The sequence below is a fragment of the Eubalaena glacialis genome, chromosome 6 (genome assembly GCF_028564815.1).
Source record: "Eubalaena glacialis isolate mEubGla1 chromosome 6, mEubGla1.1.hap2.+ XY, whole genome shotgun sequence".
NCBI classification, from domain to species: domain Eukaryota; kingdom Metazoa; phylum Chordata; class Mammalia; order Artiodactyla; family Balaenidae; genus Eubalaena; species Eubalaena glacialis.
The window spans coordinates 26,844,747-26,862,172 of NC_083721.1; the positions used below are offsets into that span (position 1 = coordinate 26,844,747).

General features: G+C 36.9%; 1 protein-coding gene across 1 annotated transcript in view; it reads right to left on the reverse strand.

Moving 5' to 3' along the window:
* Nucleotides 1–8,860: 8,860 nt before the first annotated feature.
* Nucleotides 8,861–17,426, reverse strand: part of CXADR (CXADR Ig-like cell adhesion molecule) — a 52,563-nt gene continuing 43,997 nt past the window's right edge. Inside the window, exons 4-7 of the mRNA XM_061194022.1 lie at nucleotides 17,104–17,259; nucleotides 16,025–16,147; nucleotides 15,334–15,472; nucleotides 8,861–13,111 (exon numbers count right to left, since the gene is read on the reverse strand). Of these exons, the coding sequence (XP_061050005.1) occupies nucleotides 12,847–13,111; nucleotides 15,334–15,472; nucleotides 16,025–16,147; nucleotides 17,104–17,259 (683 nt within the window). The 3' untranslated portion in view covers nucleotides 8,861–12,846. The remainder of the gene's footprint in view (nucleotides 13,112–15,333; nucleotides 15,473–16,024; nucleotides 16,148–17,103; nucleotides 17,260–17,426) is intronic.

Genomic DNA, 17,426 nt, shown 5'->3' on the forward strand with positions numbered 1-17,426 from the left:
AAAAATGGGCAAAACATATGAACATAGTTCTAAAAAACACAAATGGTTTTTAAACGTGGGAAAAGATGCTCAACTGACCAAACAGAAATAGACTTTTAAACCATAACAAAATTTTCTTCTCAGAGATCAGGAAAGATAAAAAAGTCAGATAAGGGCTTCCCTGGTGGCACAGTGGTTGAGTCTGCCTGCCAATTCAGGGGACACGGGTTCGAGCCCTGGTCTGGGAAGATCCCACATGCCGCGGAGCAACAAAGCCCGTGAGCCACAACTACTGAACCTGCGCGTCTGGAGCCTGTGCTCCGCAACAAGAGAGGCCGCGACAGTGAGAGGCCTGCGCACCGCGATGAAGAGTGGCCCCCGCTCGCCGCAACTAGAGAAAGCCCGCGCACAGAAACGAAGCCCCAACACAGCCAAAAATAAATAAATTAATTAATTAATTAAAAAAAAAAAAGTCAGATAAGAGTATTGGTGAGGATTTGGGGGGAGATGAGCACTCTTATCCACTGCAAGCATAAGCTGCTACACTTATTAAGAAGATATTGTAGGGCTTCCCTGGTGGTGCAGTGCTTGAGAATCTGCCTGCCAATGCAGGGGACACGGGTTCGAGCCCTGGTCTGGGAAGATCCCACATGCCGCGGAGCGACTATGCCCGTGAGCCACAATTACTGAGCCTGCGCGTCTGGAGCCTGTGCTCCGCAACAAGAGAGGCCGCGAAAATGAGAGGCCCGCGCACCACGATGAAGAGTGGCCCCCGCTTGCCGCAACTAGAGAAAGCCCTCGCACAGAAACGAAGACCCAACACAGCCAAAAATAAATAAATAAATAAATAAAAATTAAAAAAAGATATTGTAATAATAGCTGTCAAAATACTCTTTACTCAGTACCTCCCCTTCTAGAAATTTAAGGATATATTTGCACATATGAAAAATGATGTATATACAAATATACTACTTATAATTTTATTCATTATATCAAAAAGATGGGATCAACTTAAATGGCCAATTGGAGACTGGCTAAATAAGTTACAGTGTAGCAAGTTGATGTAATATTATACAGTTTTGAAAACAAATAAGGTTGTTTTAGATAGGTAGATATATAAATGATAGATAATACATATATACAGAATGAGCTGAGGATTTGCTAAATTAAAAAAACAAGTGTGTATAAAACCTTATTAAAAAAAATATATATATATACACGTATATATATGCCAGTGTAAGCACAGAGTCAGTGTTGTAGTGGAGGGCTAGCCATGAAAGTCAAAAGCTAGGCTAGAGTTTAGACTTTAAGTTAGAGGTCCAGGAAAGCTTTCAAGCAAGGGAGTGAACCTAAAGTTTTAAGAAAATTAACTTCGAATTGGAGAGCTTTAATCAACTCTTGTCTAGAAAAAAGGTAACTGTAGAGAAATGGTCATCTACTTGCTCCTATTGTCAGGTAGGTCATTTCTTTCTAAAGTGGTCCATCACCTCTTCATGTCTTCCTGAGATTAGATGCTTCCAAGTCCTCTCCAAGCAGTAGTAAATGAATGGGAAATGATGTTTCTTTTAATAAAAGCAGCAGAACTGAAATGAATCATAAATTCGTACAAGCATGCTTTCACTGAATACTTAATTTTAGTCAGCTATAGTACCAGATGCTAAACAGGCCAGGCATAACAGTCATGATCCAAACTTCATCTGCCCTCTCAGGACCATTCAGGGTTCCTTTTGTGTGTGTGTTAGCCTTTTCTCTCTCCCATGCTTCACCCAAAATTTCCTAGTTTCACCTCTTCCCTCAGTCCTTACTACCTAGCTACCTTCCCCCCATGCTCCTAGAGTATGATCTCACCTCTACTTCCTGGAGGAAGGTGAGATCATCTAATTATATCCAGTCCACACAACCACAAACCTATTAAATCTGCCCCCAACCTCACTGACTTTCCCCCTCAACCTCTGAGGAAGATGTTCTCCTTGCCCTCTTCAAGTTAATCCCGCCCACATTCCGTTTTGGCTCCTTCCTCTTTCCAGGCCCCTTCTCCACAGCCTCAAGTCTCTCCCATCCTCACAAACAAGCTAACCTTTGCCCTACTCTAGTTGCTGTTTCCTCTGGCTTCCTCCTTCCCTTCATGGCCAAGAATATTGAAAGAATAGTCTAGTATAGTTTTCAAATTGCGTCTTGTGAATCAGACGTCTCAAGAGCTGGTGGGGATCTTATGGCGAGACAAACAATAGCCGTTTCATCTTTTATATAATTTGGACTCTGTAGGATTTAATCTCAGCGAGGCATGTTTTGCATGCTAACTATGTTTCTAGATCTTCCTTAGCTCTCATCCGCGCTTCAATCCATGGAACTAAGGATTGGCACAACTGTTCCACCAGAACTGGTCTGTCATCATGAGTGACTTCATTCCCAGAATGGTTTCTTTTTCAGTCTTTTGTGCCCCAGGGGGCTGACTGAGGTCCTCTTCTCATTCTAACCACTCTTTCCTGAGTGATCTCACCCTCTTTTGTAGATTTAACATATTAATACACATGCCTTTGGCTTAAAAAGCCCAGAACTTCACTTTTTCTCTTTACCAGTTTCCTCAAATTGTAGTTTAGAGATCACTGCATCCACAAAAAGTAGCTTGTGAAATGATCTGTGTGTAAGAAACAACTTCATAGTGCTTTCACTTAAATCCCACAACTTAATCTGCCCTAACAACCCACTGCTTTAATACCTGTGCTCTGAAATACCTCAAAAGAATGGGAAAAAACTCTAGGAAGCAATATTACCATATAACAGAAAATTGGAAGCCTCTAGGTCCACAAATAAGAAAAAAATGAATTACTGAACATCAACTTAATAAAACATCTTGCAGCTATTAAAATGGATATATATAAATACTTCTAACAATAGCTAAGATACACATACAAGTATGATTCAACACCAAGTTGATAAAAGAAACTAACAGAGGACATTCACTTTAAAAATAATATGTATACTTAAATATACTAGAAGAGAAACAAAACAGAAAGGTTTTTGGTAGTGATGTCATTTGGGTGAAATATTTTACTTTCTTCATGCCAAGTACTAGATCACTATGACTCTATAAACCCCAAAGGTAGGGTAACCACAGATCTTACTGTCCAATCTGAGACACTTTCTAGAGCAAAAGGTCTATTGCTGTTGTAATTACAGTGAGATAACAGGCATAAGACAGAACTGTCTTGGGAAAATCGGGATATAGTCCCCTAATCCTATAAGATATGAGGCAAATATTACTATTATAACACAATAACAATGATGATGATGACAGCAACCAGTGCTTACAGAGCACTGACAAGTGCCAGCCTAAGTGCTTGACATGTATTAATTTATCATTCCCAGAACGATTCCATGAGATAGATGCTATTATCCTCATTTTACTCTTACAGAGAAGAAGTATAGAGGTTAATATTTGAAACATTAAAAAAAACCATTCATTTCACAAATATTATATAAACAACTTGAAATACAGAACTTTAAAAACTCTGTTTCCCTGGAAAAATAGTTTCATCTTGTCAGCAAGATTCATAAGAAGACAATCCATAATCATTTCATCAACTACTTTTTCACTTGACAAGCAGATGTGAGGTTAATAGTGTATTACGGTCACTGCATATTTGAAATAAAAATAGTATACTCCTGAGGGTAAGGATGGGGGAGACTGAGAACCATGAAATAACTATATTGGCATAGTTACTCAGGTGCTGCTATTTTTATTGTACCACTAACAACTAAGCAAAAAAAACTCTTTGGGAATGTATTCCATACCAATTTTCTCTATTTTATTTATTAGTCCTGCTTCACAATTTCCAGTCATCATTTCCATTATGGATTGAATTGTGTGTCCCCAAATTCCTATGCTGCAGTTCTAATCCCCAGTACCTGAGAACGTGACCTTATTTGGAAATAGGGTTGTTGAAGATACAATTAGTTAAAATGAGGTCATTAGGGTGGGTCCTCGTCCAATATGACTGGTGTCCTTATAAAAAGGGAAAATTAGGACACAGAGATAGACACACACAGAGGGAAGGTGACATGAAGTGACACAGAGAGAAGACAGCCATCTACAAGCCAAGGAGAGAGAACTTCCCTCACAACGCTCAGAAGGAACCAACCCCCTCCACCATAAAAACTACTAGAATAAATAAATTCCCTAAAGTTGCAGGATACAAGATTAATATCAGAAATCTGTTGTTCTTCTATACACTAACAATGAACTATCACAAAGAGAAGTCAAGAAAACAATTCCATTTACAACTGCATCAAAAAGAATAAGATACCTGGAAATAAACTTAACCAAGGAGATGAAAGACCTATACTCTGAAAACTGTAAGACAATGATGAAGGAAATTGAAAACAATACAATTAAATGAAAAGAAATTCCATGTTCATGGATTGGAAAAATTAATATTGTTAAAATGTCCATACTACCCAAGGCAATCTACCAGTTCAATGCAATACCTATCAAAATACCCATGATATTTTTTTTACAGAACTAGAACAAATAACCTGAAAATTTATATGGAACCACAAAAGATCCCCAATAGCCAAAGCAACCTTGAGGGAAAAGAACAAAGCTGCAGGAATCATGCGCACTGATTTCAGACTATACTACAAAGCTACAGTAATCAAAACAGTATGGCACTGGCATAAAAACAGATACATAGATCAATGAACAGGATAGAAAGCCCAGGATCAAACCCACACACCTATGGTCAATTATTCTGTGACAAAGGAGGCAAGAATATACAATGGAGAAAAGACAGTCTCTTCCATAAGTGGTGCTGGAAAAACTGGACAGCTACATGTAAAAGAAGGAAATTAGAACATTTTCTCACACCATATACAAAACTAAACTAAAAATGGATTAGAGACCTAAATATAAGACCAGAACCATTAAATTCCTAAACAAAAACATAGGCACACTTGCTCCTGATGCCCATAACTTCCCTTCTAAATAGGTCCCATTTGTTTATTTTAATATTATGCTTGGTGAGGTAAGTGAAAGACAAACACTGTATGATATCACTTATATGTGGAATCAAAAAATAATACAAATGAATGTATATGCAAAACAAAAACAGACTCACAAATATAGAAAGCAAACTTGTGGTTACCAGTGGAGAGAGGGACAGCGGGAAGATAGGTGTATGGGATTGAGAGGTACCAAATACTATGTACAAAATAAGCTACGAGTATATATTGCACAGCACAGTGAAATATAGCCATTATTTTATAACAACTTTAAATGGAGTATAATCTATAAAAATATTGAATCACTATGTTGTACACCTGAAATATTGTAAATCAACTAACTACACTTCAATTAAAAAAAGCCAACCCTACCCATCACCTTGATCTCAGACCTTCAGCCTCCAGAACTGTGAGACAGTAAATTTCTGTTTTTTAAACCACCCAATTTGTGGTACTTTGTTATGGTAGCCCTAGCAAACTAATACAATTATACACAGAATTAATTATAAATGACTAGTCTCTTCAGGAGACTAATCATTTTAAAAGACTTGAAAACAACTGACATTATGTCATTTTTTAAAAATTAAAATCTTCCAAGATATAGTGTTTTATCTATCTAAGTAGGTCTCCCTAAAAATTCTGAAATATTACTATATTCAAATTAGGCAATGATATCTAAGCATGTAAGTTTTTTGGCCTCACTAAAGGTGTACTCAAATATTTCTGAAAGTTTGTGAGGTCCAAGAAAAAACATTCTACCTACTAGTGACTTAGCATGGACACCAGTCATCTACACAGGGTTTCCTAAACAATTCAGAGGTTCCCAAGTTTGGATGATTATTGAAATAACCTGGGAGAGAAACAGTCACTGATCTTACCCCAAAACTACTCAGAATCTCTGAGGGGGATTTTAGAAGCTTATTTCTGCAATGCTTCTCCACTTCTCTAGGTTTGTATAATAATTAGGTTTGTTTCTGTGTTGGGTCCTATTGAGTCAGGTCACCCAGTCTTTATTTGTGCAAGTTAACTTTTTAAGCCCTGTGCAGAATTTTCCCTTACCACCCGTACACACTCACCCTTCTTCTCTTGATACTGCCTTCTTGGAAGAAACCAGGCCTGTTGTCTTGCAGAACACATGACGCACACTTGATAAATGCACACTTGCTCCTGATGCCCATAACTTCCCTTCTAAAAATTCATTCAGCATTTACTGAGCAATATGCAAGTCAGAGTTAGGAACTGGGGATAAAGGTGAATGAACCAGCTTCAAACTCATCAAGGAGGTCTATTAAGAATGTTAAATAATTAGAATGCAAAAAGGTTTTTGTGCCATAAAGACCCATACTGGCAATGTAGAGGGCCCAGATGCACCCCTAATTTAACTTGAGTGAGGGGCAGGGGTGAGAATAGGAAAAATGATTCCAAGGAGACAGAGTTTGGACTGACACTTGCAGGGCACTGGGCAGGTAAACAAGGATGGGTTCCTCTCTGGCTGAGGAAATTGCACTTTCACAAAGGTATGAGACCACGGCCCCTTAGCTATGGAGTATGGCTATCACAAAGATGCACCTAGAGGTGTGTAAAAAATAAACCACAGAGAAATAGAATGGTCATCAGAGACCTTCTGTGTCAGGTTAAGATGATCTGGTTTTTAATATCAGATTTACATTTTAAAACAACTAATCCACTAGGACTGTGGACAACGAATGACTTTTGGAAAGACAAGATCACGACGGCTTCTAGCACTTTGTTGAGGGCTGACATCAGGTTTTCCCTCTGTAATTTCCTGTATCTCCTCCCACCTCTCTCATTCTCCATTAGTTAGAATTTCCTAGCTCAGCAGTGAAACGAGAAGCACACTGATCAAGCCCTTGATTAATTAACTAGACTGAAATTTATTTCTCAGTTCTTCATTAACTTCAGAAATTCTACTTTTTCTGCAGTTACCTTAGGACAATTTTTTCCCCTATAAATAGTTATAAAATTTAGAAACATCATTTAAGTAACAAAACAACAAATCCCATTTGATTCATACTGCAGAAATATCAGCAAGAAATACTGAGCTGAATTCCTAGCACTGGCTTCCTGATCTTTTCAGCTGCCTTTACTGCATTTAGAAACTACATTTGTTTATGACATAGACTTAAAACCATTTTTTTATCAATATTTAACAACAGATTGTTTTATATTCAATTTTGACTCAATTTCAACAGTTTTGCCATTTGGTACTTAATTAACCAGAAATATGATCTGGCCTTTAGAACTTCATGATTAAAATATGATCTAAATTAAAGGCATTAAATTATACTTAGTAGTTTGTTAGCATATTTTATTGTAATCTTGATTCTTTGAAAATCTGTGTACCACTATCAGCATCCCAGCAAACAGGGACAAATGCAAAGAATTTTCATTATATCAATTCTCTCTCTTTAAAATCTTCCAACATCCCCTGTGATGTAGGTATTTTTATCCCCATTTTAAGCACCAGGAAACCGAAGCTAAGTAAAGCATCTAGTAATAAGTGGTATTCAGATATGTCTGACTCCAAAGCCTATGCTCTTCCTTTAACCTCCGAGTAGAAAACTTCACATTAGTATAAACCACTGGTTCTCAACTAGGGGCAGTTTTGCCCCCCACCCCAGTGGCTATTTGGCAACACTGGAGACATTTTTGGTTGTCACATCTGGGGGAAGGAGGGCAAGAGCTACTGGCACCTCGTAGGTAAAGGCCAGTGATGCTACTAAACATCCTGCAATGCACAGCATGGTCTCCCACAACCGAGAATCATCCATCCCAAAATGTTAAAAGTGCCAAGGTTGAGAAACTGTAGTATAAACAAAATATTTCTCAAAATACCTTCTTACAAAAGCACTGCTGGGATTTCCCTGGTGGTCCAGTGGTTAAAACTCTGCCTTCCAATGCAGGGGGTGTGGGTTCGATCCCTGGTTGGGGAACTAAAATCCCACATGCCTTGTGGTCAAAAAACCAAAACATAAAAACAGAAGCAATATTGTAACAAATTCAATAAAGACTTAAAAAAAAATGGTCCACATTAAAAAAAAAAAAAAAAAAAAGCACTGCTAACCCCATCTTGTTTTTTTTCTGAAATCAACAGTCAATGAAAATAGCTTTAACGTATAACTAGATGTGTGTGTATTTAATACATATATGTATGCGCATTTTAAAAAATTATTTATTTATTTATTTATTTATTTATTTATGGCTGTGTCGGGTCTTCGTTTCTGTGCGAGGGCTTTCTCTAGTTGCGGCAAGTGGGGGCCACTCTTCATCGTGGTGCGCGGGCCTCTCACTATCGCAGCCTCTCTTGTTGCGGAGCACAGGCTCCAGACGCGCGGGCTCAGTAGTTGTGGCTCACGGGCCCAGTTGCTCCGCGGCATGTGGGATCGTCCCAGACCAGGGCTCGAACCCATGTCCCCTGCATTAGCAGGCGGATTCTCAACCACTGCGCCACCAGGGAAGCCCCATGTATGCACATTTTTAATTCATCTGAAAAACTCTTGAATTTACACTGTAAATTGTGACACGATAACAGAACTTTGGAGGTTTCAACCCCAAATACATTATGTTATTTACTGTCATATAGATGCACAGGACTGGAGAAATTTCTATAAATATGTTTGATATGTTTTCATTGATGTTATTGTTCTGATCTTTCCTTTGTTTAATAAAAGATGCAAAGGAGAGGGCAAAAGGAAACCCTGGCTCAGGAAAGCAGAGAGGAACAGTATAATGAAGCTTTATAAAGTAGACATTTTTTAATAAAAGGCACAATGAAGCCACACCATGAGGCAGAAAACTGCTTTCTTGATTTTATTTTTTTTTAAAGGTACACAAGGTCACAAAACCAGAGCAAGTTTTTGGCTTTTTGTTAAACCAAATTTTGTTCTTACAAATTTCAAAATCTGCACCATTGGATATTTAAGCCAGAAACTTGAAATACAAAAAATCATTTTTGAAACTGACACTATCAATTCTCTACTTGCATATGTGAAGTGTCAAAATATTACTTCTCAGTAGTATAAGTGTATTTGTCACAGAAATTCACAGTTAGGGATGAAAATCAGTGAATCAGTGAATTGTGGTTCTCTTAACACTTGTGCCATTAAGTTAGTAGAAAACAGAGTTCTTTGGAGCTTTTAGTGTTCAGGGTCAAAACCAAATCCAACTGATATTCACACCACACTCTGAAATTACAAAATAGGGTATTTTGTAAAACTGGATTTTAATGAACAGTGAGAAGCCAAATGCAGCAAATATTTGCTGGTGTTACCATCCATAAGATAAACAGAACCACAATTCACCAATTTATTTATTATCCTTTCCTGCTTCTATTAGGTAGAATTTGTGCTCAGTTATAGACCATTTCAGTGTCAAATGAGTAAAAAAAATCTAACTACAGAACACGTTGCCTTTACTGCAAGAATATCCAAAGGCATTTGAAATATTAAAACTTGCCCAGAACATTTATACTACTAAACACAGGAATATTATAAAGATATATATACATATAATATATAATGTCACAAGCCACTAAAAAGTTAAAATTATGCCAACATTTTCTACAAACTACTCCTTACATGACACATCAAAGCAGTAACCACAAAAAATAAGGACTTTTTCTGTTCACACTGGAATAAGGCATCTGAAAGCCCTAAACACTGGAGATGAAACAAGATTAGAAAAAAAACTTTAAACATTCATATAACTTCAGATTTACATGCTGCACGCACACAGAAAGACAGAGAATAGTTAAGAAGCCATACATTACAGAATTTGACATCCAACTTCATGCAATGAGTTCTTTTCATATTTAATCAAAATGTTTATTTGCCCCTTCACTTGCTCCAAATTTCCAGAACTCAATCCTAAAAATTATCTTTTTAATAAAAACCAGGTATTAATTCATACCAATAATCTAATTGTGTTTCTTGAATTAACCTCCCCCTAAGACACAGTCTGTGTTTCCATTGTAACAACTTCCCAGCAGATAGCCCAAATTTAAAGAAAGTTATTTGGCCCGTTTATCAATAAGGTTTTTTGTTTTTGGCCTTCTAGCAGGGAAATATTAGTAAGGTTGCCATAAGAAAAAGAAACCTGTAATCTACATATTCAAAGCACAGAATTACATCCTCTATGATATTTCTTTTGAAGTTATCCTGCATAACTCAGAAAGATGGTGTCAAGTCTCTTAGGTATAAAGTAGAATGGAAGAGTTTTGCTTTGAAGGTTCAGTGCCGTCCTTGACTGATGTTTGGCTTCTAGTGGAAATGCTTGAATAACAATTTTTTGTTGACTTGCTTGATGATTACCAATAGTAATTCTAGAACAAATACTTGATCTCTAGTTCACCAGAAACTACCACTGAGAATTATTTAGGAAGTTATCAGTACTATTTGACTTTTGGATTCACTGAAATTTACAATGAGTAGCTGGAGACATAAACCTAAAACTGAGTTCTGTCCTCTAAACTCAACCACATCCAGTAGGTCCCTTCAGGTCACAACAGTAGTTTTTTTTCCAAGCTTGTTTCTCAGGCTGTAGGTGGTAATGGCCCTGAACTGGAAGGAAGCGTTTCTGGAAGAGATTCTGATTTACTTATAACCAAATCCTAGATGAACCATGAAGTCTAAGGGAAGGAAAGCCTTACATATGTCCACCTTTTGTAGTAATTTCTACTCAGATTGATAGCCTAATTTTCATTATATGAAAACTGGGACTAGAGAGGACCAAAATTTTTATTAGTAATGTCTGTGCTCTATTTATTTATTTATTTATTTATTTTTTTTCTCTATTTATTTTTATAATATCTTATAAATTTTATTCATATGAAACAGACCAGAGGCCTGGTATTCAAAAACAGTTATTATTATAAAATCAGAAACACAGTCAAAAGAGTGTAGGGGATGTTGAAATTTTAAAAACTTTATGAGTAACACAATCAGTTAACTTGCATCTAAAAAGATCAGAAAAGAGGCAAGACTGAAAGTATGAGGATAGAAAGATATCACAGTGATGCATTTTTAGGAACAGTACCTTCACCTCTAAGCACCTTTCAGGCGATAGCTAGCTCATAGGCACCAGAAATTCATAATAAAAACTAAATTACCCAAAAGGCACAGATGAAAACGTTAACACAAGAATAAAAGCAATATTATGTAATGTTAAAAACCTATTTTTAAAATGCTTCCAAATATGTAAAACTATACACGAATCCATTACACATTCAGCTTCAATTTACCATTAAAAAGTGTATACAATCCTCTGCCTAATCATAAACTCATGCCAACATTAATTTATAATGTAGCATTTACCACCACAGCACCCAAAGAGATGAACAGAAACCAACTCCCTACTAAAATCTAGGGAAAAGGTTTCAGAGCTAGTGAAATAATTTACTGCAGACCGTACTACTATAAAGAAACTGGTGGCTCATTCTACTCAATCCACACTCCCTCACAATCTTAAGGAAAGTACAATAAATTCACTTTCATCTACTAAAACAGTACTTAACACATTTGGCAGGTAGGAGTATTCCTTTTATTCCTTTTCCTTTCATTTCTCTCTTCTTTTTTTCTTTTTCTTTTTTTTTTAAAGATTAAGTCACTTCCACAAAACTAAGACAAACTTTTCAAAGCTCAACTTGATTTTCTGCAACTACACAAGACATGCTGGCCATACAATAGCAACTGTACATCCTCCCAAGTCTGAAACACAGAATTGATAGAGGACACTTACTAGTTTAAAGTGTATTTCATCATTCTAAGTCTATGAAGAAAATATCCTCCAGGAACTGCATTCAAGAGGGTAATTTAAGATTACATTTCTAGAACATATAATGTACAATACCATCACAAAAACAAAAACAAAACACTGAATCAGGAAAAAAAATTTTAAATTTAGAGCCAATAATTACGGAATTACAATCTGTAATTGTCAAATAATAAATGAGTCGTAAATTTTTCTTATTAGAAAAATATCACCTAAAGTGGAGGACCAGCATTTACTTGGGAATTGCAAAATACTACACTTCCCTGATAGCAGGTCACTGTTCTGAAGACCACCACAGGCCTCAGGGCATTGGAACATTAATCAACAAAATTCATCCTTACGACTGCACCACTAGTGTCATCGCTATATGTAGCTGACAACAAATTTTCTAAATGAATCAGATAAATGCTCCTTTATTTTAGCATACAGAAGAGCTTACTATGTCCCTGCTGCCCACAGCAATCTAGCAATTAAATACTTAAGTCATTTCATATACAAGGTTTATGAATTACTCAGAACTAGTGACTTCTAGTAGTGTTTTCTAGTTATTAGAGACTCTTCAAACACATTCAGAGTTTTCGAAGAAGCAAAAACAAGAACAAACATAAATCTACGTAAGTATTTTTGCCATGAATCTTTCTTTACCAATTTTGGCAGGGGGAGGGGGGGACACTACTGGGTCATAAATTAATTGAAAAAAGCAATATAAAAATAACAGAAATTATAAAGTACCACTTTCAGATGATTCAAGTATCAACTTGGTATGCATGTAAGTTCACCAATTTATTTCTTCACCTATGATTTCATATTCAAAGTGCCACAGCTGACTTAAGTATTGATAGTCAGAAACCTATAAAGTCAAGCTCTTAAAGGAAATATTATTTAGATGGTGAATTTGTCCTTAGAACTTTAATGCCTTTACTATTTCAATATAACCGAACAAAACTTTTTGAAGTATTATTCTTACAGTTTTTGGTTAACTTTTTATATATATATATATATTTTGAGGCTGGTAGCAAAAATTAAAACAGGTGTTCACATCTCAAGAGGAGAGCACAGATGAAGGGTACGGAGGCTCTATACTATGGACCCGTCCTTGCTCTGTGCTGGAATCATCACGGGCACCGCTCCCATCCTACTGAGATTAGGGGCAGCTACCTTAGCAGTTGGGAGAGTCGGACTCTGAGGATCGCGCTCAAAGTCTTCGCTTGGTACTTGGTTATACTGAGTCTTGGAATACCCTTCCATGTTGGAAGGAGACATGGATCCCAGGGATGAGTGATTGCTGCCGAGGTAGCTTCTGGCAGTGGACGTACGGCTCTTTGGAGGAGGCACGTCTTCCCTAGAAATAAAGATCCCAATACACGTTCAAAGAACAAATTTCTAAAAACCTACAATATGTAAGCTATGAATCATGGGTAGGGAAGAGCCTCTATTTAAGCATTAAGTACATAAAATTGTGTGTAACACACAAAAAACAAGCACAATAAGGCATAATGTCATGAACTGTGTATCTGTCCCAAATTTATCATTTACAGTTTCTATCTTCACACACAATGAAATGTGTTTTTTACAAAAATGTGCGATTCTATAATGCTGTATTACAAAGAACAAACTTCAAATATTTTCATATTCTAGTATCACTAATCAAGATAACCTGGTTACAGTCACGTAACACTCTACAGTCAATAAAGCACTAACACCTACAGATATTTCTACCAAAAACAGAACAAGACAAAATATCCTTTTTATTATGAAAGTTACTTATCTTAAGACTTTAGCTGAAAACTTAGCAGATTGAAGTTTGCAAAAACTGAGAATTAGGCATAAGAATTTTCACACTAAGCACTGACATAGAATATATATCTGAGTTACTTCTGTGCATTTAAAAAATAAAAGTGCCCAGACCCACCAAATGTCAATTTTCTGGGTGTTACTTTGGTCATATGTTATTATTTTTACAAGTTCTATAATCCAATGTGCACTTCTAGTTAATATCTACTGGTTTAGAATATTTAAAAAATAAAATAAAATCACATTACCCATAGTTCTATTAACTACCTATGTCACTTGATACAATCAGATCTTTCAAAAAAAACCCCAAAACCTTAACATCTCCATTTTTTGAAAACTTTATGCCTGTACTTTTTTTTTCTTTCACATCTTTATTGGAGTATAATTGCTTTACAACGTTATGTTAGTTTCTACTGTACAACAAGGGGAATCAGCTATATGCATACATATATCCCCATATCCCCCCCTTCTTGAGCATCCCTCCCACCCTCCCTATCCCACCCCTCTAGGTGGTCACAAAGCATTCAGCTGATCTCCCTGTGCTATGCAGCTGCTTCCTACTAGCTATCTTATATTTGGTAGTGTATATATGTCCATGTTACTCTCTCATTTCCTCTCAGCTTACCCTTCCCCCTCCGTGCCCTCAAGTCCATTCTCTACGTCTGCGTCTTTACTCCTGCCCTGCCACTAGGTTCATCAGAACCATTTTTTTGTTTGTTTGTTTGTTTTTGGTTCCACATATATGTGTTAGCATACGGTATTTATTTTTCTCTTTCTGACATACTTCACTCTGTATGACAGACTCTAGGTCCATCCACCTCACTACAAATAACTCAATTTCGTTTCTTTTTGTGGCTGAGTAATATTCCATTGTATATATGTGCCACATCTCCTTTATCCATTCATCTGTTGATGGACACTTAGGTTGCTTCCATGTCCTGGCTATTGTAAATAGAGCTGCAATGAACATTGTGGTACATGACTCTTTTGAATTATGGTTTTCTCAGCATATATGCCCAGCAGTGGGATTGCTGGATCGTATGGTAGTTCTACTTTTAATTTTTTAAGGAACCTCCATACTGTTCTCCATAGTGGCTGTATCAATTTACATTCCCACCAACAGTGCAAGAGGGTTCCCTTTTCTCCACACCCTCTCCAGCATTTATTGTTTCTAGATTTTTTTGATGATGGCCATTCTGACCGGTGTGAGGTGATACCTCATTGTGGTTTTGATTTGCATTTCTCTAATGATTAGTGATGTTGAGCATCTTTTCATTTGTTTGTTGGCAATCTGTATGCCTTCTTTGGAGAAATGTCTATTTAGGTCTTCCGCCTATTTCTGGATTGGGTTGTTTGTTTTTTTGATATTGAGCTGCATGAGCTGTTTGTATATTTTGGAGATTAATCCTTTGTCAGTTGCTTCATTTGCAAATATTTTCTCCCATACTGAGGGCTGTCTTTTCATCTTGTTTATGGTTTCCTTTGCTGTTTCATGCCTGTACTTTATTGGGAGAAGGTAGACAGTCTTGAGAAAAGCATTTTGCAATGGTTCTTAAAGTAGAGCCCAAAACGGGGGAGGAGGGCACAATGTAGGTTGGTTGGCTCCACACACTTGAAATAAGTAAAAGCTGTCAAATGTGTTGAGGGGAAGAGCTATAGCTTTCATCCAATTCTCATAGGGGCAAATGCTTCAGATGGTTAAGAGAATTAATGCTTTAGTGACATAATAAATTGCATATACATCAGTCAACTCCTGTGTCACTTAATTACCTGATATCATGATGAACTTCCTTTTCGTATTTTTCTTCTCTGCGCTTTTTACGACAGCAAAAGACGATAAGACCAATGAGCACTAGCGCCAGCAAAATTCCTATAATGGCTCCTGCAATTGTCCCAGCTCTATTTGAAGCTAGAATAAAATGTTAATAAGAAAATAATTAATATTAAAAAAAGCAAAACAAACAAAAAAACTTCCATCTAGCCATATTGAAGGTAAGGATACACAATGACATTGATTTCATCGCATATACTAACGTTAAGAGACAAATTAGTTAGCTTTTTCTGGTCTAGGGGAAAATCCACTAAAAGAACTTTCTTCTGAACTGTGTAAGCTATTTCAAGGATAAAAACAATAAAACCACTCTAAAAGATTTTAATATTCACAGCTATCTTGGTTGGCATATAAGAATGTTCTAAAAAGCTTGTCCTCACTTACATTGGCTAAATTTGGTACAAGAGTCAATTTGACAACTCTTGCCTCTTTAATGTCACTACAAGAAGGTTTTTATTAATAAAATGTAGTACTTTTTTTCTTTCCACGACTTAGAAAAGCTAGCAACCAAGCCACAGAGGGCTTTGCTCAAAGTTAGCATCCCCTTGCCCTTAATACCCACGCTCACTGATGGAACCAAAGGAGGCTGTATAAAGATAACACTATCACAGCAGAAAGAAGATAACTTACGAGGAACAACATCCAGGGGCAGCAGGCACTGATCAGAGCCCACCCTGTTTCTGACTGTACAGCTGTATGTCCCAGAGTATTCGGCAGTGGCATTTTTTACAGATATAACAGGTGAAGTCATTTCTGTGAAAAGAAAGGGGGTAAGGGAGCAAAACCCATTTTTATAGTAACATATTGCTGAGTTTTTAGTAAAGGCAAACTCTACTTGGTTGACAATCCAGGTAAAAGTGAGACAAACTGAAGCTACATACAGAACAAACTCGGCAAGACACGTGCATGTCTCCGGGATGCAAACAACTGTGCCTCTAGTTCATTTATGTCAAAGCCAAGGTAATCATGACCCCCTTCAGCCAGGCACAGAGAGTCTCTGCTGAAGCAGAGCCACATTGATTATAAAAAAACATTCTGTGCCACAAAGGTTCTTAGGTGAAGCAGTAAGATTTACAAAATGTATTTCATCCCCCCAGACAGAAGAAACATAAAAGAAAGTTAGAGGAGGTCGTATTGTTCAGCCTCTTAGTTTGAAAAACAGAGGTGGAGAGAGATCCTGCTTAAGATCGGGGCAGGGTGGGAGGGAGGAGGGTGGAGCACGGTAACCAGTTTGAATAACAGGTTAATTATAACATACAGATGAGTAATCAGAGTTAACCAATTTGAATCTTTTTGGTTAGTCACAGCTGTTGTTTTGCTGTTTTCACAGACATGCCATGGTTAAATAATCATATCTTCAACATGAATCCAGGCAAAACACTCAAGATCCAGCTCTTGTTGTAACTTAACCACTAATTTATGATAATGAACAGTTTCCATCAATATTACCATCAATTAAAAAATATACAACAAAGAAACCAATTATAATATCCTAAATGGTGATCATTATAAAAATATCTCTTCACTTATACTATATGACACCAAGTTGTCATTATAAAACACTGACTAATTCCCATAGAATCCTGATTGCTCTGTCTAGAAAAGGGAAGGTATCTGGGGATTAAAAAATATACACTTACATGCACAAACCCTACTAGACTTAAGTCCAAATCAATGGCACACGATTCAAAGTGCATAATCAGCAGTACCTGGTAACCATGAGATGGGCAGTTTCTGTGAGTTGGACAATTTTTGCCATTCATATCGTAATGGGAGTGAACCTTCTCTTGGTTCACATTTTAGTTTAAAGTCACTTCCAATTTCTTCTGATCCATCAATGTAACATCTTGTACCTGAAGGCTTAACTGAGAAAAGAAAATAAGTTATAACTTTATACAAGAGAACGGAATGTGTGTTTCTAATGGTTACTTAAACACACAGCATGTCGCACAACCACTAACTCAATAGCAGGGGGTCCTGGGTTCAGAGTGGACAAGACTGAAAGACTACAATAGGTTGCCAACGCCAGTTT